The sequence below is a fragment of the Chrysemys picta genome, chromosome 4 (genome assembly GCF_011386835.1).
Source record: "Chrysemys picta bellii isolate R12L10 chromosome 4, ASM1138683v2, whole genome shotgun sequence".
NCBI lineage: Eukaryota > Metazoa > Chordata > Testudines > Emydidae > Chrysemys > Chrysemys picta.
This window is the reverse complement of record NC_088794.1, coordinates 130,873,944-130,895,257: the sequence shown is the minus strand read 5'-3', so window position 1 is coordinate 130,895,257 and position 21,314 is coordinate 130,873,944. Positions and strand designations below refer to the sequence as shown.

The following is a 21,314-nucleotide window of genomic DNA, read 5'->3' as shown; positions in this document are numbered from 1 at the left end:
AGGCAGCAGGTTTAAAACAAACATAAGAAAGTACTTCTTCACACAATTCACAGTCAACCCGTGGAACTCGTTGCCATGGGATGTTTTGAAGGCCAAAACTAACAACGGGTTAAAAAAAGAATTAGATAGGTTCATGGAGGATAGATCCATCAGTGTCTGTTAGCCACATGGTCAGGTATGGAACCCCTGGGTGTCCCTAGCCTTTGATTGCCAGAAGTTGGAATGGAGATGGATCACTTGAAATTGCCGTGTTCTGTTCATTCCCTCTGAAGCCTCTGGCACTGGCCACTGTCAGAAGACAGGATGCTGGACTAGATGGACCATTTTTCTGACGCAGTATGACTGGCCTTATGCTCTAGTAGTATAAAGTAAATAATTGTTCTTTTTCTGTTGTGCCTGAGAAATAACGTGAAGGAAGGAAAGAACCTTACTTTTACCAGGTTGCACACATATACCGTCTTGATATGTCAGTTGTCCAAGAGGGAAAAAGTGTTTGACAACTTCACCCCTCCCCACCCCCATATCTGGCTGTCAGACTGGCTGCTAGCCGTGGTGATGTTCTTGGTGACTAGAGTAGCACCCTTTCTTTCTCCAGCATGGCTGTAGGCAATCTGGTAGCAACCACTGCTACTTTTTAATACTTCTGTTTATTTTGAGACATCCTCCAACTGTATATAAGCAAGTCTTGAAATTTGGAGGAAGGGTTTTTTTTAGGCTGAGCAGTACCATTTGGAAATAGACACCCAGAAATGTGTATACACCAACCCTTGATTTTGCTGCATTTGGCCACCACCCAGGATGCCAACTCTGACAGTATTTTCCCAAAAAGGTTTACTAACTTTTTGTTTAAATATACAATAGAACCTCAGAGTTATGAACACCTTGGGAATGGAGGCTGTTTGTAACTCTGAACAAAACATGATTCTTTCAAAAGTTTACAACTGAACATTGACTTAATACAGCTTTGAAACTTTGCTATGCAGAAGAAAAATGTGCTTTCCCTTTATTTTTTTAGTAGTTTACATTTAACACAGTACTGTACTGTATTTTTTTGGTGGTCTCTGCTGCTGCCTGATTGTATACTTGCGGTTCCAAATGAGGTATGTGGTTGACTGGTCAGTTCGTAACTGGTGTTTGTAACTATGAGGTTCTACTGTGTGGGGTTTGTTCCTTTATAATGACCCTTTCGGTAGAATGTAAGGGCCTGCATTTAAATGAGAATACTCACTTGATGTTCCCGTTTTTAACTAAAAAAAAAAATTAAAGCTATTCAAAGCTGTTTTGTATAGACTTGATTAGTTTGAATTAGAGTTCATGTAATGCTGAATGCCATATTTTATAGCTGCTCCCTAAAGATGTGGCTGCCTAAGCTTAAAAAAGCAATATCTGATTTTGTTATATATTAAGTGTTTGTTTAGGTTAAATACATGTCTGTATCTTTTTTGATCAACTTGAAAAATTTGCATGCTATGCAGCAGCCATCTTCTATACTTTATTAAATATCTGTCAATTATAAATATCAAGGTTTTACATTAATGTCAAGATAGTACATCAAAAATTCATGGAATATGTGACTTTTTCCAAGGGTATTTAATACTTAATGCATTTGTGTCATTTTTCTTTCTAGATATATTGACAGGTTTTATTAAGTGTTTGTTAGGGAGATTTCATTTTTACCAAGGGACTATAAAGAGAAGCTGCATGCTAAATCAATTTTTTAATCAGAATATTGTTAATGTTTTTTGTCTTCAAACTCTTATAACCTATCGGCTTAATTTAAATTTCTTGGTATATTTTTAAGTAGCATGTTGAAATAGTTCAGGGCAGAAATCTAATATGGTCAGATATGCTGACTTTAGTGTATTTTAATTTCTTTAAAATAGCTACTAGAATATTGCATTGTGGAAAGTGTTCTTATAAATATGGTAATTACATATTTTTTGTAATTTTATTCTGTCTTGCATCTTTTATTACAAAACCATATTGTTCTTGCCCTTTGTTGTAATTAATCCATATAAAAACATTGGTTACATGCACCTGAACTATTAAGATATAGCAGTCTCTAATTTCTAGAAATTTATAAATGAGGGGATTAATGGAATGTACAGCCTTCACCCTGAGGTCACATGTTCAAATCTGGATTGATGTATGTTGTGACTGAAAGTCGTTACCATCTGATGGCTGTTCAGTAGTCTATCTGAAATGAACTGGTGGTCTCAGTACAGTTCCTTGTTGTCAGATGTCTCCATTACAAAAACTACACCATCAAAATTAACACTAATTTACACTCTTGGAGAGGCCAATGGCTGATTGATCATAGTGTGAACTACCCTCTTGATTTCTAGAGAGATGCTTGCTGTAGGTCATGGTTAAGACGTATTGGCTGATTAATAATTTCTGCCTGTGTAGTATTTGATCTGAGGCTTCATTTAAGAATTTCACTTTAGCGTGCTCAGTCCTAGACCTTTAAAACAAATTTGGATTTCAAAGGAAAAATTAGTAAAAATATTGAGATTCTTACTTTCCTGTTTATATGCCATTGAACTGGTTTTTTTAGTACATTCTAACTACTGATCTGTTGTTGACAATCATTCATCCTGTCAGAAGTGGTTGTTGGAATGAAAAATAAGTATCTTTTGAACACCTAAAGTTTCTTTTGATCTCATGATAAATAGCTGCATACTGCTGGTTTAAGGTAGCATCAGTTTACACTAAATATTTCAAATATTAGGATTTCACAATGGTGAATTAGTTTGAATCACCAGTGTCAAGTTGGTAATGCTGGAGGATATTTTCATTTTAATTAGTGTCATGTTTATCCTAACGCCAGCTATTGTGAATTAAGGGAGGAGGGTTTGGAAGGATTTTGACCTTGCCTGGCCATGCTATGATTAATGATCAAATTCAAGAGGAAATAATCTAATAATTTTGTGCATAGCATTTTGGTGATTCTTCTGCTCCAGTGCCAGTAGGTGGCATCAGTGCCACACTGACAAAGTCTCTCCTGGTGAATATGAACTGTTTAGTCAAAGCTAATATCGATATGACAGTTGGAAAAACTCCATGTCACTTTCCTTAAGCAAAATTGTTTTAATAAAAAAAAAATACAGTAGGAAATACAACTTTGTAAGCATTAGCGATATGAAGACTTATTCCTGGATTAACTGTGTGGATTAAATATAAATGGGAAACAATCAGAAATTTCTTTAGAAATTTCCCTATTCACGGAAAATTTTCTTTAGGATTTCTAGGTTTAGAATGAAGTTTAAAGCTTTGACAGTTATTAGTTTGTAATAGAACTGGACATAAATGTTCTAGTGGAAATCTTTTAAAATTAAACTGTTATGCTGTTAATTTTTTTTATTTCACTTCTGAATGTTAACTTTCCTGGATGCTTAGTTCATTATGCCAAGGTTTAATCTTTAAACTATTAATATACTGCTAATCAAAATGGAAATTAAGTTGTCATAAAGAAATAGAGTTTTTTAGAATTGTAATGGAATACATAATTTCAGCTATCTCAGATTCTAGCATGTTCATCTTCTAATTATGGTATAGTTTGGCGGGAGAGAACGCCTCCTAAAGAATGATGCTTTTGTGGCTCAATATTGTGTTAGTGGTTTTGTGAGAAAGATACATTGTTTTGTAAAATGTGCTGTTAAGTTTAAACATAGAGTAATTTGCTGTGCAATGTACAACATATATAGATATTAAAATCTTATAGAAATGTGGAAGTTCACACTGAATTCTTAAAATAAAAGCTCAAATTATTAACTTTTTACTTGAAAATCATAAATTTCAGAGTTAATCCATCCAAAGGGTTAACTACAGGGATTGGGGAGAGCAGACACCTGGGACCTAACGCCCAATTGGCAGTCTTTTGTAATGTATAATTTGCCTAAAATTGCGCACTGAGCACAAGCTTTTGTTTTCTAATTGATTTACGGTTTGAGCCACTTTTACCTCATCCCCTACTGTCCTGCACACAGTGCCAGCAAATACATTACAGTGAGAGATGATAAATTACCATGCACTTGTGATGCTAATGCGTCAAGAGTAAAAACTGCATACTACATGGAGCTTCATGTATTAACAGTGTTGCAAGATACAGCCAAGCAAAAATTCATTTGTATCTTAAGAAATAACCATTTGTTCATTTGATTGCTTACTGCAATCTGTCTACAGACTTAATTGAAATGGAAGATTAAAATTATATATATATATATATATATAGCTTTCAATCTGTTAATTGGTATAAAGTTTTAAAGTGGTTGAAAAGTCCAAGTCTTTTTAGAAAATGTATGATAGGCTATTTTAGACAGACTGCATATTGGATACTTCATTTACCAGAAACGAGTGACAGGATTTACCGGTTTAAACAACTTTTTTTAACCACAGTACTTTATTTGCTAATGTCAACTAAGGTATATACCTTTTATATCTAACCTGACAAATAATGTAAGAAAAAATAATTACCCTACTTCTGGATGATTGTCTCTACATATAATTGCTTCACTAAACGTAACTATGCTAGTCACTAAAACTATTTAAATATTTTAATCTATTGAGATTCCTGAAGTGTGGCATAACTGTGAATAAATCCTTTGCGGCTACAAGGAAGGAAAGAAAGACTTAGAATACATTCGTTCTCCATATGTAAGACGCAGAATTAAGATTCCAGGATAGAAGAGGGGATTGTAGAATTTGCTGAAACCTAATGTTCATTTCTTGTTTAGGTTTTATGAGGTTGATTGTTTTCTACCTTTATGGAGTCAGTCCACCTTAAATTTTTATTTTTATGTGGTGTCTGTGGGTTCCAGTCTTGAAATATGAAGAAACAGATTTATGGCGGCTGCTGGGCACAACAAATTAAGTTGACAGTGATGTATGAGAGCATAATAGCATGATGATCCCTCTGTAGCGCGGCTGGACGCCTCCTGCTTCATTTGGCTCTTGTTAGGATCTGTTAGGCAGCTAAATAATGAAAATTCTGCTGACTGATTTCTGATTTTTTTTTTTTTCCCCAGACCCATCCTAATGCCAGCAAACTGCCCTTAAAGGATTCTTTCACTTATGATGACTACAGGTTGGTGTGCTGTTTTTTAAAGTGAATCTTGGGATCTTGAAAAGTGAGAAATGCTTCATTAGGAAGCAGGAGGGAAAAACCAACCCTGTTTGTTAAACCATTTAAAACATCAGTGTATGCTGTCCACTGGTACGCTTTTTAAAAACAACAAAGAATAGAGTAAGTGTCCTGTTTCAACAGTCATATAGAAATTGTTATTAATCTGGGGTAGGAAGAGAAGTTAATTTAGCCAAATGTCACATGACAGCCTGAGATTAGTGTGGTGTTGTCGTTTTTAGATAACTTTTATTCTGCCGTTTAAGCCTCTTTATTTTTCACAAAAGATTTTACCAGCATATATTACCTCAGAACTGATATTTGGTATGAGACCTGGAAAACTCTTGCTATACATGTAAAGTCTGAGTGCATTTTGAAGGTGTTTTAAGAAGTGGAATCAGTTCAGATAAAAGGGAGCTTGAGTTGAGTTAAAAATGATAAAATATCATGAATAAGAGGAATTCATGAGCTCTCCTAGGGATCTTTTAGTCCTTTTGTATTTTTGAGTCATTACTTTGGGATGGTATCTCCACAGATGTTTCCTTCAATGGAAGGGTGGGAGGAAGGTGTCAATTTAAGTGTGAAGTTGACCAAAATGTGAATGATAAAGGTATTCATTTTAAAAAGTATTGTACTGGCCAGATTTTTAATACCTCAATTTTCATAATTCTGGATTAGTTGAGTGAATAGACTAAAGTACTATACAGGAAATTCTGATACTTCGTGGCACACTTTTTAAACTTTTACATAAATGGAGATCTGAATGTTTTCTGTTCTTTGGGGGAAAAGTTTGGAAATGCTCATCTAAACTGTGGATTTCTTTTGGGTTGCAGCTGATCAACTGGCTGTGTTTAAACAATGAAATCTTGAAGTTTTTATTCTTTGCAGATGGGCAGTTTCCTCTGTTATGACACGACAAAACCAGATTCCAACTGAAGATGGTTCCCGAGTTACCTTGGCTCTGATTCCTTTATGGGACATGTGTAATCACATCAATGGTCTGGTAAGGATTTCTTCAATGTGGATAAGAAGCTTTAGAACAAACAGGGATTCCATCTTCCCTGCTGACCCTCAAAAGCAACCATCTTAAAGAAATGACAACTTCTTAAATATCTTGAAATAACTATTTCAATGAGAAAATCCCTCATACTTAAGAGACTTTTATATGTAATTGCAAATCATGCATAGTTTTTTCTTTTTCTTTGCACTTTCACAAGTGTGCAGTGTCAAATACTTTCCAGCAAATTTTAATATTTCTAATCTTCACACATACTAAGTTCTGTATCTGATGTTGCTAACAAAGTTTTTCATGAGACTAGATACTTTTGTATTGGGTATATAAAAACAGACTATGATGGAGGTTGTCTCTCAAAGCATCTCTGTCCTGGCTACCACAAGGGAAAGTAGATGGAAATTTGAAACTAAGCAATGCGCATGGTTAAGAGCAGGCAGCAAAGAGCCTTGTTATGGAGCCAGCAACGGCAAGAACAAAATCTAGTTCAACAAAACCAGTACATCTGTTAGTACAGCAAAGAAACACTACTTAACACATGCAAAAACACTACTTTAGGGCATATTAAACATTTAAAAGATGGCATGGGTATATAGAAAGTCAGACCTGCTGACGTTTTGGCTTGCCTGAGATTTCCTACTAGCTCATAGAGGACCAAGTCTTGACTTGATAACAGATTGGTCAGTTTTGAACTGATGAAATGAAAATTCACGAGAGAATGGTTTGCCAGTCTTGTTTAGCCAACCACAAAGGTTCTGTATATTTCACGGTTTATACTTTCAAATTATATTGTAAGTAAGTAGGGTGACTTATGTAAACAGCAAATATGACCTATTCATTCTTCCATATTTTAGTAATCTGGTCCCTGTAAGGGAGAGTTGATGTGGATGACAGGTCAGCATGTGTTAGCAGTAGTATTGTCATGAGTGAAGCTTAACTTAAATACTCAATCAGGTTGTAGTAATGATTTGCATTTTTCTGTTGATATTAACAAAAGTTTGGTTTATTAGATCATACAACGGGTTTCTTTATAGAGGATATCACTATGACTGGCTGTATCAATACAGTGGAATTCAGTCCTGGATGATGATTTTTCTCTTTTTTTCTCTACCATTGAAATGGTTATTTATTATGTATGTTTTTCTTTAACCAGTGCCTTTTACAACTGAGTACTTGTTGCAGAATCTGGTAGCTCTCTTACTTTGTTTCAAGGATAGATTTAGTATTTGACTAGCCTCGAGTATACAACATTTCTTAAACTTCATAAAACAATTTAAAAAGCAAAACCCCTCCTGCAAGGCTTAGATGTAAGTATAGTGCTTACTGTAACTCTCGTTGCCCTCTTCTTCCTTGACACTTTTGGAGAGGTTTGTTCATTTTCACATGGATGAATGAGTGCCTTCAAAAGTTGGGATTTAAAAAGAGGGAAGACAAATGACGCTTCTAAGAAAAAAATTAAATTTAGCTAGCCCATATTAAAAGCAAGGTCAAGCAGGTTGTTTTAATTATTTCAAGCTTCTGCTGATATTGGTAAAATATGTTTTTGTTATGCTATTTGGTGAATAGATTTGGTGCAGAGGCAGCTTGTGGACCCAAACTCTGAGGATAAAGTGGAGAGGTCTCTAATCAGTTGTTCATATTACTTATGTTTGAGTAGTTTACTCTGAAGGAAATATATATCAATACATAAACAAGGTAGCTGTAAATTTTAGGAGCTGGATGTTATTGGCTCTGTTGAAATAGAAAAGCTCTGTTAGAACTCTTTCTTCTCATTACAATTTACTTAAATTATCAGAAGTAGGAGTAATACCCTCAGATCAGTTTTACTCATCTACCCAGAATTATGGATTATAGTAGGCTTTGGAGGAGCAGGTGGGAGTCTCTTTGCTCTGATTATAGTGCATCCTGATGAAATACATCAAGTGAACACTTGACTCACTGCATGAATGTATGAAAAAGACGGTGTTGCATTCTCCAGTATCTGTTCCAAAGGTAGTGTTGAAATGCCCCTTCGTTCAGTCCCTGTTATAATATGTCCCTATTCTTGCTCTATCCCACAAGTCTTTTTTTTCCACATGCTAAATTATAAAATGCTCTTTGGGTTTTAGCTGGCATTAGGGCCATCCAGCTTTTTCTTGCTTCTGACACTACTAATTAGATCAGCCTGTATCTAAGAACTACGTCAAAATATTTGTCTTCATGCATTTCTCATTGTTATTCTTCAGTGGGATGGTATTTTGATAGTCAAAGGTTGATTACTTGCTATTAGAGCTTTGAATGAATAAACTAAATTATGCCTACTGGGCTGGGGCCATCCTTATCAAATCACTGGCCAAGCAAACTACTACTTCCCCCTACACAACTTGATATTCATGAGCTGGCCTGCTCCAGCAGTGTACCTAAAGGGGGAGACAACTTGTTATCCATCTTCTGGAAAAGGAAGCAACTCCAGTGCTCATTTTCTTACTATTTCCCCTGTCTTTGTTAACTTTGTAAATCATGAGTCTAGCACTATATTGGACTTTGCAGAGCAGCCCATTAGAAGTGGTGTTATTTTTAAAAGTTTGGCAGTCTAGTGAAACACACACTTAACAAATTTGCAGCTCTCTCTAAGACATACCGAATCCTTCTGCCTCCATCTAGGAATCCACAGATGCTTCAAATTCTCTCTCTGAAATCATTTTAGAAGATTTTAAGGTTTTTTTTTTTCTTTTAATTTGAAAATGGTTTCTTTGAATTTATGAAGCAGCTAAGGGAACTGTTCAAGACATATGAAGCTTTTGAAATAGCATCAAGGATTTCCCTCTGTCACTGGGGGAGGAAATTTTCAGAATGTTGCCACTGAAATTGGATTGCACGTTTTTAACAGGGATGATTTTTTGACCATTAGAAAAGATTACCCAGGGGTGTGGTAAATCCTCTAGCACTAAGTCTTTAAATCAAGCTGGCATGTCTTTCTATAAGATGTGCTGTACATCAGCAGCAATTGATCCAATGGAATACAGGGCTGGATGCCTGAATCTCTCATCTCCATATTGATACACATAAAATTCATGTGGCAGGGGTTGGAGCCAAGGGTTTTGGAGTGTGGGAGGGGGCTCTGGACTGGGGCGGGGGGGGAGCTCTCCGGGGGGAGGGGGTCAAGGATGAGGGGTTTGGAGTGCAGACTGCCCCAGGGCTATAGTGGGGAGAGAGGACTCCCCCCAGCTCTATCTCCCCGCTGCAGCACCTGAGCAGGGGAGAGAGGCGCCTCGGCCCGCCGCAGCAACTCCGGGGCTGGGGCCACAGGATAGGCGGGGCCGGGGGAGGGGTGCCTCTCCCCCCCAGATGCAGCAGGCCCAGGCCGGTTTGGGGCCAGAGGAGGGGCTCCTCTCCCCACGGACGCAGCAGGTCCAGGGAAGGGCACCTCTCCCCCCGGACACGGTAGGTCCGGGGCTGGGGAAGAGTCATCTGTCCCCACCGCAACCCTGGGCGCCTGTGTAGCACTTAATAGGCTGCTGCATGTCCGTGCACCTTAAAAGGAACTTAAGTGACTGTGGCCTGTGTTATGTATCAGATCAAACTGGATGATGTAGGCTACAAAGAAAGTGTATAAAGGACTTGCAAAAGTATCACAAATTCATGTAATACATTTTTGAGCTGTGGCATCTATGTACAGTGCCATTATATGTGTCCCAGAGGGCTCTGCTTATGGCTGCCATTTTGGATTTGCTGTGTCTGAGAAGAGTTCCCTGTGGTCACTATGAAAGCATTGTTTTGGCTTACAAATGCATGATTGAATATGCAAGCAGAAATTATTAATATGTAAACTGCCAGCCAACCTTTCAAAGTAGCCTAAGGGGCTCTCTCCTCAGACAAAGCAAATCCAAGATGGCAGTCACAGTATAGTACCTGTGTTCAAACATAATCTCTGTAAATGAAAACAAAGTTCTAATGAAGCCACAAGATCTCGAGTGAAAATCTGTGGCTTTTTGCAGTTTGTCCCACAGGTTCACAACCTATTTTTACTACAATGTAGTTGTGTAAACACTAAATTCAGAATACTTATCACAAAAGTTGTTTCCTGATTGCACAACTTCCTTATGTCTAGCATGGTCTCTGAATCCTTTATGATATAGAGTCCATGTTGAATGTTATTACTCAAGAACATACTAGATTTAACATTTAAAAAAAACATTTTAGGATGGCTTTACTTATTAATATAAGCATTTTTATTTTCGTGATTTTTAAAAGAAATGTATTCAGGATATGGTAAAGAATCTCCCTTACCTCTCTTTGCCCCCCTCCCCCCACTGCCTCCACCATCCCGGTCTGTCTGCTCTCACAGAAAAATCTCTTCAGTATTTGAGAATAATTGCTTAACTTTAGATAAAGGAATTATTTGCAAGTAAATTGGAGTTCTCTGAAGATGGTATCCCTTAAAGATTCCCAGTTATCCACTCCTCTTTCATTGAGAGAGATCGAAAATGCATTGATAGTTGAAGGGTCTGACATAGAATGTAGCACACTCAGTGCAGCGCTCCAGTGTGCCTCACAGGCGTGACTTAAAACTCAAGAACTTTATAATAAGCTACTGGATTTAGCTAGGGACCAGCAACTGTTGGTCTGTGGAGGGTACTTCCCTCAGAGCTTTCCATTTACTTCAGGTAAGTAATTTCCTTCCTTGATTTTCTCTAGTGCAGAGATTTTTAATGCTCCTAACTAAGAAATGATTGCTTAAGATTCATAAAACATTTAGTACCAACTATGTTGCGTCAGGTGAAGGAAAAGCAGCATGTGCAATTACTTTAGATAATATCCATCTCCAATAAAAGGCAGCTTTATGAAAATGGGGAGGAAAGAAATGTAATATGTTAAAGACTCATTACTTTTTTCCCCTTGGGTAGATCACAACTGGCTACAATTTAGAAGATGACCGTTGTGAGTGTGTAGCACTTCAGGATTTTAAGGCTGGAGAACAGGTAATGGCTATTTTGTGACGTTTTATGCAGAAATGTATTGTTCATGCAACTGACTATCGTGATGAAAAGGGTGAAGATTTCACACAAACCTCTGCTTGTCTACTTGATAACTAAACTGTTTTTATTAGCTGCAGAAGAGCCTTGCTAATCTGTAAATATAATCTGCACAAAAAGGGGTCCTCAGTATTTCTCTGTGAAGATTTAATAGCAGAGTGTATAATCAAGGTTTTGTTGTAGTTGGATAATACTTTGTAAAGTATTAATAAAGCTAAATAAATTAAACTACACGTGTCAAAATAATGAACACAATACATTCTCTGTCACACAATCATCTTTGCAAATCTCCACTATAGGAGTTGCATGCTTCCTCCTGAGTAATAACCATTTCATGTATTTAATCACTGGGGAGTGTACTCTGTGCAGACAACTGATCTAGAAATTTTAGATGTGGTTGTTAGAGGTCCATACCCAAAACTGCCCTCAGTGCCTCAGTTTCCATCAGCAATAGTAGGCGGTGGAACTCTCCCTCTTGGTTTTGTTCAGTGCTTTTTTCTGTTTGAAATGTCAAATAAAAACTATGCAAGACTAGTTTATGATAGTCTAGTACTTGTCCAATCAACAGGTAAGAAGAGGAGGTGTTATCAACAACCCAATAGACAAAGACCATTGGTCCAGGAGATATTTGGCCTGTGCTGTGGGGCCCCCCCCCAAACTTTAGTTAGAATGAGAAAGGAACTTGAAAGTAAAGATTAAGACTAATTGGTCCAACCATTAAAATAGAAAGACCACGACTCTAAAGCTTTGCCTACATGAGGAAAAGTACCTGTTGCTGAAAACAGGTACCGATGGAGTGGTGTTGAGCATAGTTCAGCTGCAAATGTAGCCTTGGATCCTAGTTGTTCACTGATCCAAGGACAAACTAAACCATGTTCAGCACCAGTCCAGGGTAATGTAGACAAGACATGCATCAAGTCCCATGGTGTATTCTGAAGATATGAGTGGAAAGATGCTGACCTCACATCTTTCACATCCAGTCTATTAAGAAATAGGTATTAAATTGTTAAAAAGTAGTATTTCTCTAAAGAGGAGAAGCATCTGTCTTCTAAATTGAGCTGATTGAGATAGTGTACAAACAGTTTGTGCATGGAGTTTCCTTGACTGGCAGGGGCTTGGATCCTGTGTTCAGATACTTCGTTTGTTGGGGATACTTTTGGTTCCCAGGCAGGTTCCTTGCACTCATCCTATGAGTGCAGGATTTGAACTCTTTAGTTCTATTTTCTCCTTGGATTACAACCTTTGTACTCAAAAGAATGTTTAACAGATATGTCCCTTTCTTCTTATCCTTCAGCTTTTTCTAAAAGATATGCTGTAGTTGGATTTGAAGTAGGAATTAGTACAGGGAAATCCTATGACCTGTGTTATGCAAGAGGTCAGACTAGATGATCACTTCTGGCTTTAAAATCTATGAATGTATTAATCGTATCTAAGGCTTGCCTAGGTCTGTGTCTTATATCTATATATCAAAGAACTATCATTCATAGAATCATTGCCTTTATAATGCAAGCTTATTTAAGAATCTAAATCATTAGCAGGCTTCCATGGATAGATAGATATACTTTTTTAAAAGATGAACTCAAGATCATTTAAGGATCTATAACTAGAACATTGTTTTTATTTCTGAAGGCAATGATTGTATTGGATTTTCGTAGAAGATAAATGTCTTATTTCTGTTGACAATTCCATTATCAAAAAAGGGTTCTTGTGGCTCAGAATGCAACAGCTATTGCTGTGGCTTGCTGTGCCAAGATCTTTATGCAGCCAAATGCTAGCTGAAAAATTGCAACATGAACTTGTAGTGATTTTTTTCTTTAAATTCTCAGTTCTTTTAAAACACTTGTTGCAGTGTATGCTGTTTCATCTAGCATTTTAAATTGTAAGCTGTAAGAGGCAGGAAACATGTCTACATTTGTATGGCACCTAGAACAAAAAACTTTACTATATATAAATATGGAGTATATTTTTTGTAAGCGAGAGGACGATGGTAAATAAATAATCTTGAAGTACAAATTTGATTTAGAAAAAGTTTGGGGAAATGGGGATAATATAGAAAGCATCAGCTGAATACCTATAAGATGTCTTTGTATGATATTAAATATCCTTAACACCATAGCAGTTATCTCCCCTACCATGCAAGGTATAAAATAACAGGCCCATCTCAATATATGGAAATTTTGAACACATTTCACAACGTCCTTGAAGTCTTATAGCAACACTGTATGGTATTTTGAATCATTAAATGAAAATAAACATGCATTTTAGTCTTATAACCGCATAAGTATTGTATTTCATGACAATTATAACTTTTTTCAGTAAATTTTCCACTTATGTCAGTTTTGTGAGTTAATCTTAAGCTTCCCCTTCCCCCACCCCCTCCCCTTCACTTCTCTTTCCATCCTTCTAGATTTACATTTTTTATGGCACTCGGTCGAATGCTGAATTTGTGATCCACAGTGGTTTTTTCTTTGATAATAATTCACATGACAGAGTGAAAATAAAGCTTGGAGTGAGTAAAAGTGACAGGCTGTATGCTATGAAGGCAGAGGTCTTAGCTCGTGCCGGCATTCCAACGTAAGTAAAACAGAATGAACTGAGTGTTTTCTTTCATGCTTAAAATATTTCAAAATGTATTCAGTCCAGTAGTGCATTATTAAAATTGCTCTGCAATAGTTTGCTTAGGCCTAATATCTTGTCTGTTTATATAGCAAATGAAATACATTGTGATAATGAAGTTTAGTGCACTACTCAGATCTAAATAATCTAGTTTGGAGTGTATACAAGGAAGAATTAGATTTTCTTTAGTAAGTGCTTGGGTAAAAATAGTGAAAGAGTTAAATGTGAACCAATACGTGGCTTTCATTTCTTCCCTATCCCTTCTCAAAATGTCCTGCAATGCTCAATTTGTTATCTATAGTGGTTTCAACTATTTTTCCTTAGAAGAAACTGCTGTTAGTTCAGGCTATAGTATGGTGGGCAGCAATCATGAAACATTGTTTTTTCAAGGGGAAAGGAACCATCCTAATGGAAACTATTATCCGGACCCTTCTGTTGTTGAATATGTCAATAATTGATGGCTTCAATATCAGTCATTAATCATAATACTGCTGTTAACATTTTGAAATCAGCACTTAAGCTGAGATTATTCTTATATATATTACTCATCTGGCTACTAAAATCAAGCATGAATTTATTATTAAAACCATATAAAAAGTCATTTTAAGTGTAAAATTGCCTGTCGATTGGAGAAGTGATTGTTCTTTTTCTGGGACAGGTTGGAGAAGTTTCTTCAGTTCAGACTCAGAAATTGGTGTGACCTCATATTTTTTCAGAATCTTATAATGTGGCATCTGAGTATACATTAAAGGTTTCATGTTGAAGCTACCAGAGTCTAATTTGCATTCATTTTTTTTGTCAGCTCCAGTGTTTTTGCCTTGCACTCCACTGAGCCTCCAATCTCTGCTCAGCTTCTGGCTTTCCTTCGAGTGTTTTGTATGAGTGAAGGTAAAACATTCACAAATATTCTTATTGATGGAGGTTTTTTAAAGTGAGAAGATAAGAGATGTTCATATGAAACAAAACTAGAAAACTTTAAAATGAATGTTTTAAGGGGAAAATTGAAAAGGGATTGAGAACACGGTCCTCTTCTGCATCATTCTTAAATTAATAGATCATTAGTGGACATTGAGTTTTCTAAAAGTATGTAAAATTGCATCAGTCCACGTTCTTGGGTCATGTGGTATTAAGAGTGTGCTGACAGCTTGAGAATTTTGGGGGACTTTCTCCTCCAAGCAGCAGGTGTGGTGAATGTTCTAATTTTGAAGGATACCATATAGTACATCATCACTGCCTTTTTTCCCACTTGTGATTTGCAATAGATTACTTTTGCTCTCCAGTCTTATTTATTCATAGGCTAAAAAATGGCCCACAATGCAAGGTCATATGAGTCCAAAAGTTTGCTGCATGCTTATAGTGACAGCATTTCAGTCAGCCTTTACCACCAGATTCTTCTGGGAATGGAACTGGAAAATACTGCACTATAGCAGAAATCCAAGACACTCCTCAGAGTTGGCAGTTTGCACATTTAAATCAACATTTTTGGTTATTCATAATCTATAATCAACTTGTCTTGTGAAGTAAACGATCAGAACCTAACTTTCAAATATGCTTGTGTGCAGTGGCACCAGGAAAAATGTATGCACCGTTATTAACTGTGCACCTAATTTGTGCATGTAATAACTTCATTGGTGGATACAATCACAACTGTTTGCTAATTAGGCACAATTATGTACCTAATCTTGCATATGCTGTTGCACTTGCATTTATGAAAATAATCCAAAAACCTGGTTTTGGAGGTCATAGGTAAGAACCATTTGTTTCACAGCAGGGAGAGTAACCACATACAGTAGGGTTGCTCTGCAGCTTTAAGTTGCTATGTACCTAGATGCCAGTAGGTACACTAGAGACATGTTAAGTTTTATGTATATACTATGTTGTATTTTATTTACTTTTGTTCAACTAAGAAGACATGCATTAAATGTATTAATAACTTCACAACCTTGTGTTCCTGTCTCATTGGATTTTTTTTAAAAGAAACCTTTATTTTTTTTAGGGGATATTGATAAAAGGGGCTCTGTGGTATTAAATAAAGTGATTTGTGTCACCACATCCCTAACTCATCCTCTACCTTCCCCATACTCCAACAGCCCCTCTTGTGAAATTAAAAAGTATGCAAATTAGATAGCTTTGTCCCATTATCAATTGCATTAGTTTCATGGATAGTGAATTATTTATATGGCTCCCACCAAATATATCTATTTACTAGTTCATAGTTGGGTGAAGGCCTTTTTCATTTCATGTCACTTTATCATATAATGGTCTTATAATATTTTGAGGGTTGTAGGAATGGATTGCAGGATTTCTGATATGTCAGAGGTGTTAACCTTTGTACAGTTAAACTGATACTTCATAAACTATACATATACGTCTGCATTATTACCTGTGTTCTCATGACACATGAGATTTTTGACTAGTTTATATTGCCAAAGACTGCAAGTTTTGTGTTATATATTTTGGGACTATAAATTGTTTTGATATATATGGCTTTATGGAGAAAGATCGCAGAGGTGGTTCGCGTGTGTGTACATTCTAATCTATGAAGAGCTGTTGCTTCATATGCTGAAAGTGGGATACTATTGGTATATATGTTTGTGCTTCATTTAGAATTCTAAACTAATGTGGACTTTGGGACTGAACTTTTGATTTCAAAGAGATATCATAATGATTACATAATAAGCATAATTCTTGAGGGATGTGGAAGGGATTGGTGAATTTTCTCTTCTAGGAAATATACCTAAAGTGCATTTGCTATATTATCATGAAATGTACTGGTGTGCAATTGCAGTATGTGTCCTAGACACTCAGCATGAAAACTGCAATTATTGTCTGTATTTAAACAGTTCAGTGAGGAGCAGTATGACATGAATCATTGATCCGTTGGTGAGAAGTCCCTTGCCTTAGTAACTCTTTCATCAACAAATGAAACTTGCATACGTCACTGAAGTCTATTGTATAAAATGCTAATACCAACTTTTGTAATGTTTAATTTGAAGTTTGTGATATACTGCTTTGCAGGAGAGAGTTTTGGTAATTAAACGGTTAAAATTAATGAAATTTGTGTAATGCTGTCACAAACCACTTGACATTTTCTCTATGAGGCAGATTTGATGGATGTCTTTTGACCAACAGTATTCAGTTTTTTTTACTGAAAGAAATAGCCTTTAACAGTAGAAAAAGAACTCTATTGCTATTTATCCAAGAAAATAAACATTTCAGGGAGATATTATATAAGTACACCCAACTCTAAAATATCACCCCCTTGTTCTGTTTATCACCATCAAGGATTATATGTGACGTTGTAGCTGTAATTGGCATACAACGTAAGAGTTATGATGTGTATTTTAAGCCAAAATGTTCACAACGTTATTTAAGAATGGAGCTGAAGGTTCCTTTTTTTGCTAACCTCAAGATTTCCAGATGCTACCTTGAGGGGAGTACTAGAAATAGCCAGATTGTTGGATCATTTCTTTTAAGGGGAGAAGATTTTTTTTCTCAAGCAATATAAAATGATGTTATTGAAAATGAAGCTTTCTAAGTTTTGTCAACTATCATAGTGAACAGTGAGATTGTTTTTAACATATTGTTCTTCATAATTATTACAGAAGAGCTGAAAGAACACTTAATAGGAGAGCACGCAATTGACAAAATCTTCACTCTGGGCAACTCTGAGTTTCCAGTTAGCTGGGACAATGAGGTTAAACTTTGGACGTTCCTTGAAGCCAGAGCATCCCTTCTTTTGAAAACCTACAAAACCACTGTAGAGGTAAAGCTGCCAAGAACCTGTAATTCTATACAATATTGAGGTTTTTGCATGGTAATTCTAGCAAAACAAAACTTCATTTCCTTGCCCCTCCCCCCCCCAAAAAATCTTACTTTAATTGAGTTTATCTTCACTATGTGACCATTCATTTTTCACTTGTTTTTCAAATTACAATTTATTTGGAATAGCCAAAGGGAAAAAAGTATGTAAGATTTTGGCAATCTGTTAAATTGTTTTAATGATTCTGTAAATTGTTGCGCCTTGTTTTTCCACTAGTAAAATGTGGAATCAGTTTTAACTTGGTGTGTTTTTATATTTTCTAAATTATCTACTAGACTAGGGGAGGGCAAATTACGCCCCGTGGGCTTGATCTGGGCTTTCAATCTGGCCCGCGGGATTGCCAGCCACATGGCTCAGCGGGGCTAAGGCAGGCTCCCTGCCTGCCCTGGCCCCGCGCCACTCCCGGAAGCAGCTAGCACCACGTCCCTGTGGCCACTGCGGGAGAGGGGGGACAGAGGGTGCCATGCACTGCCCTCGCCTGCATGCAGCGCCCCCTGTAGCTCCCATTGGCTGGGAATCGCAGCCAATGGGAGCTTCAGGGGTGGTACCCACAGGTGAGGACAGCATGCGGCGGAGCCACCTGCCCACCACCACCACCCTCAGGAGCCACTGCCTGACATGCTTGCCACTTCTGGGAGCGGCGCGGGGCCAGGGCTGGCAGGGAGCCTATTTTAGCCCCCCTGCACGCTGCTGCCATCCCGGAGCCACTTGAGGTTAGTGGCACTGGGCCGGAGCCCGCACCCCAGCTCCCTCCTGCATCCCAACCCCCTGCCTTGAGCCCTTAACCCCTTGCTGCACCTCTCCTGCACCCCAACCCCTTGCCCTGAGCCCCCTCCGCACTCACTCACACACCCCAACTCCCTGCCTCAGCCCTGCGTTCATGTCCCTGCATACAATTTCCTCACCCAGATGTGGCCCTTGGACCAAAAAGTTTGCCCACTCCTGTACTAGACGAACACATCTAGAAAGTGTATCACTTTTTATTTGCTTTCACTACAGCTATCCTTAAAACTTATTGACTTGAGCTTCTGAAAGCTAATCCATGTTGGGGGACCTGTGCTCCTTTATGGATTCCCATGGACTTCAGTAGGGCTCCATAGAGGCATAAAAATCTGCCTGTGTGGATCAGCTTACAAGATCTGGAGCCTTTGTTATTGCAGGACAAAAGTTGGATGGATTTTATTAACAATCTTCCATTCTTTTCCTCCAGGATGATAAATCCTTTTTGGAGACCCATGACCTTACCTTCCATGCGACAATGGCTATCAAATTGCGTTTAGGTGAAAAAGAGATTTTGGAGAAAGCAGTGAAGAGTGCAGCTGCTAACAGAGAGTACTATAGTAGACAAATGGTAGAAGGAGCCCTACTTCCTAAATATGAAGAGAGCAATATTGCCTTGCTAGAGAACACTGTGGCAGACTCTAGACTCCCAATTGTCTTGAGAAACCTAGAGGAAGAAGCAGAGGAACAAGGGGACTTAAAGATTGATGAAGCTATTGATGCAGAAGTCACAGAGAATGGGTTTGTAAATGGTGAAAAAACTCTACTTAATGGGACCAAATCAGAAAATGAAAATCTAAATCAAGAGGAAAGCAACAAAGACACTGAAGATGCCAAAGAATCTTCTTCAGACAGTACTGATGAGGTTAAAGAATAGTCATAAAATAAAGTTTGACTTCATTGTGAAATTAAAATTAGCAGAAGTTTATGAACAGTGCATTTACATTGGTGTGTTTCTTTGTTAACATTTCTCTTTCTGCAGAGGAAAATGTTTTTGCTGCTTTATATAAAAATGATTTTTTAAGTTATTTAAAAATTTTATCATCCCTTTTCAATTAAGATTGCCATCTTGCTTTCAGGCAAAAACGGGGGGAAAAAGGTGCCTTTGCAAGATTTTGCAGACCTTTGTGGGACAAATGTATTTTCTTCTTGGGAAAGAATTAAGCTCTATCTGCTGTGCTTTTGTTGTTCTGTCACTCTGACTACTGAAATTAAAATCTTGCTCTGCCTCCTGCCAAGAAAAGCAGAAGGCAGGACTGACTCGGTATTCAGCATGGAAGTAGGAGAGCAGTACAGCAGAAAACTGAATAAGAGGATCAGAAACTTGGGAGACTGGAGGAAAACCTGTTTAAAACCAGGTACACCAGTCCAAAAAAGGTAAGGTGGCAATCTTATTTTCACTAGTTTTAAATGTTGATGAGAATCCTAAATATTATACACTTACAGTGATTTCTAAGGATTTCAGTTTACTTTTGTGTTTTGTTTACTGTATAAAAACATTTCATCTTTCTCCTTGAATCAAAGTTAGGCTACTACAGTACATCATCCACCTAATTTTAAAGGCTGACTTTTATTTTAAAATGGTACCTTCTTATTTAAATGTTGGCAAGGTAATGGAGAAAGCAGATAGGCCAAGCCACAGCTTTAAACTGTGTGGTTCAAAGTGAGGTTGCTTCCCAGCTTCTTCACATTTTCACAATTAGCTAGAGATTTTCAAAGCTACACTTTTGGCTAAAACCATTATTAAAACGAAAACATGAGTAATACTCCTGTCTTCTACTTTTTCATTTTTATGTAGTATTGGATGTAACACTGAATGTGACAGCTATTAGCTAATCTTATTTAAACTTCATCTATTGGCTGAAATATATTTGATTCCCTTTTCCTGAAGGAAAAGGTAAGCAGGAGTATTTTTGGTTTGGGGAAGACCAAAATCAACCCTGGTGCATACTTTACCATTTAAATTGTGTAGCGGTCTGATGCACGTTGGGTTACCTCCACAATGCTAGTTATGTCTGCTATCCCGCAGTATTGGTCACCCCTCTCATATACATTGTGAATTCTGTCTGAAAGCAATTGCAGCTCAGTGCAATACTGAAGTGAGGATAGTGTCAAAGCTTTTTTTAAAAAAATATTTCCCAGTTTAGGAGGAGTGAATAATAAACAGCTTAATTCTGAGCTCAGTTTTAAGGACTTTCCCTTTTAGACTATTTTATCTTGAAAAGTTCAAAATAATAGAAAGATTGGGCAAGCTTGGGTGACTGCTTAAACTTTAATGAATGTAGCAACTTGTTTATCCAAGATTGGTTGCATTAAAATGCCTTTTAACATTTACAGTCTTTTATTTTAGATTTTTGCTTCTCTTTTACATTACAACTTGAAAAATGTGCTTTTGCATTAATCGTTGGTGCAATACACATGTCAAGAAGTGACTTTCATATTGCCATAGCAACTTTGGAATCCAATGAGATGTAAAAAAAAAAAAAATGTTAAATAGTTTTTTCTAAATATTTCACTGAGAATGGCATGTTGCCATTACACTGGGGATATTGTTTCCCTACTAAGTAACTAGAGGCTGGACCGATATTTTTGTAACTAAAATGCTGCTTGTAGGTAGAACAGCATGCATTGTCATCCTGAGAGTTTAAATGTCATACAAAAGTCACAATTCTTCAGCTTTTATTAGAAACAATACTCTTTCATTCCTGCATCTGCCAATTTTATTGCACATATATCGTAGAAGGCGATATGAAATTCTGAAACTAGCTCTCCCTAAACATTTTCACTGTAATCCAAAATCTAAATGATTTGGTTCAATCTGATGCACTGTATTTTGTTCCAATATTTGCTGTTAACTATGGCTTAGCAAAACCTGTGATGACCACAGGCAGGAATGTGTGGGTTTTCTTGAATAAAGCATAGTTCTACAATGTCTTTGCTAGTAAG

The 21,314-nt window shown here is 37.2% G+C and overlaps 1 protein-coding gene across 2 annotated transcripts in view; it reads left to right on the top strand.

Moving 5' to 3' along the window:
* SETD3 (SET domain containing 3, actin N3(tau)-histidine methyltransferase) overlaps window positions 1-21,302 on the top strand; it is a 67,537-nt gene extending 46,235 nt beyond the window's left edge. For both annotated transcript variants that reach the window (XM_065595661.1, XM_005305843.5), the window contains exons 7-13: window positions 5,028-5,086; window positions 6,011-6,125; window positions 11,021-11,095; window positions 13,557-13,723; window positions 14,568-14,653; window positions 17,371-17,531; window positions 18,799-21,302. In XM_065595661.1, the coding sequence (XP_065451733.1) occupies window positions 5,028-5,086; window positions 6,011-6,125; window positions 11,021-11,095; window positions 13,557-13,723; window positions 14,568-14,653; window positions 17,371-17,531; window positions 18,799-19,245 (1,110 nt within the window). In that variant the 3' untranslated portion in view covers window positions 19,246-21,302. The remainder of the gene's footprint in view (window positions 1-5,027; window positions 5,087-6,010; window positions 6,126-11,020; window positions 11,096-13,556; window positions 13,724-14,567; window positions 14,654-17,370; window positions 17,532-18,798) is intronic.
* The last annotated feature ends 12 nt before the right edge of the window (window positions 21,303-21,314 follow it).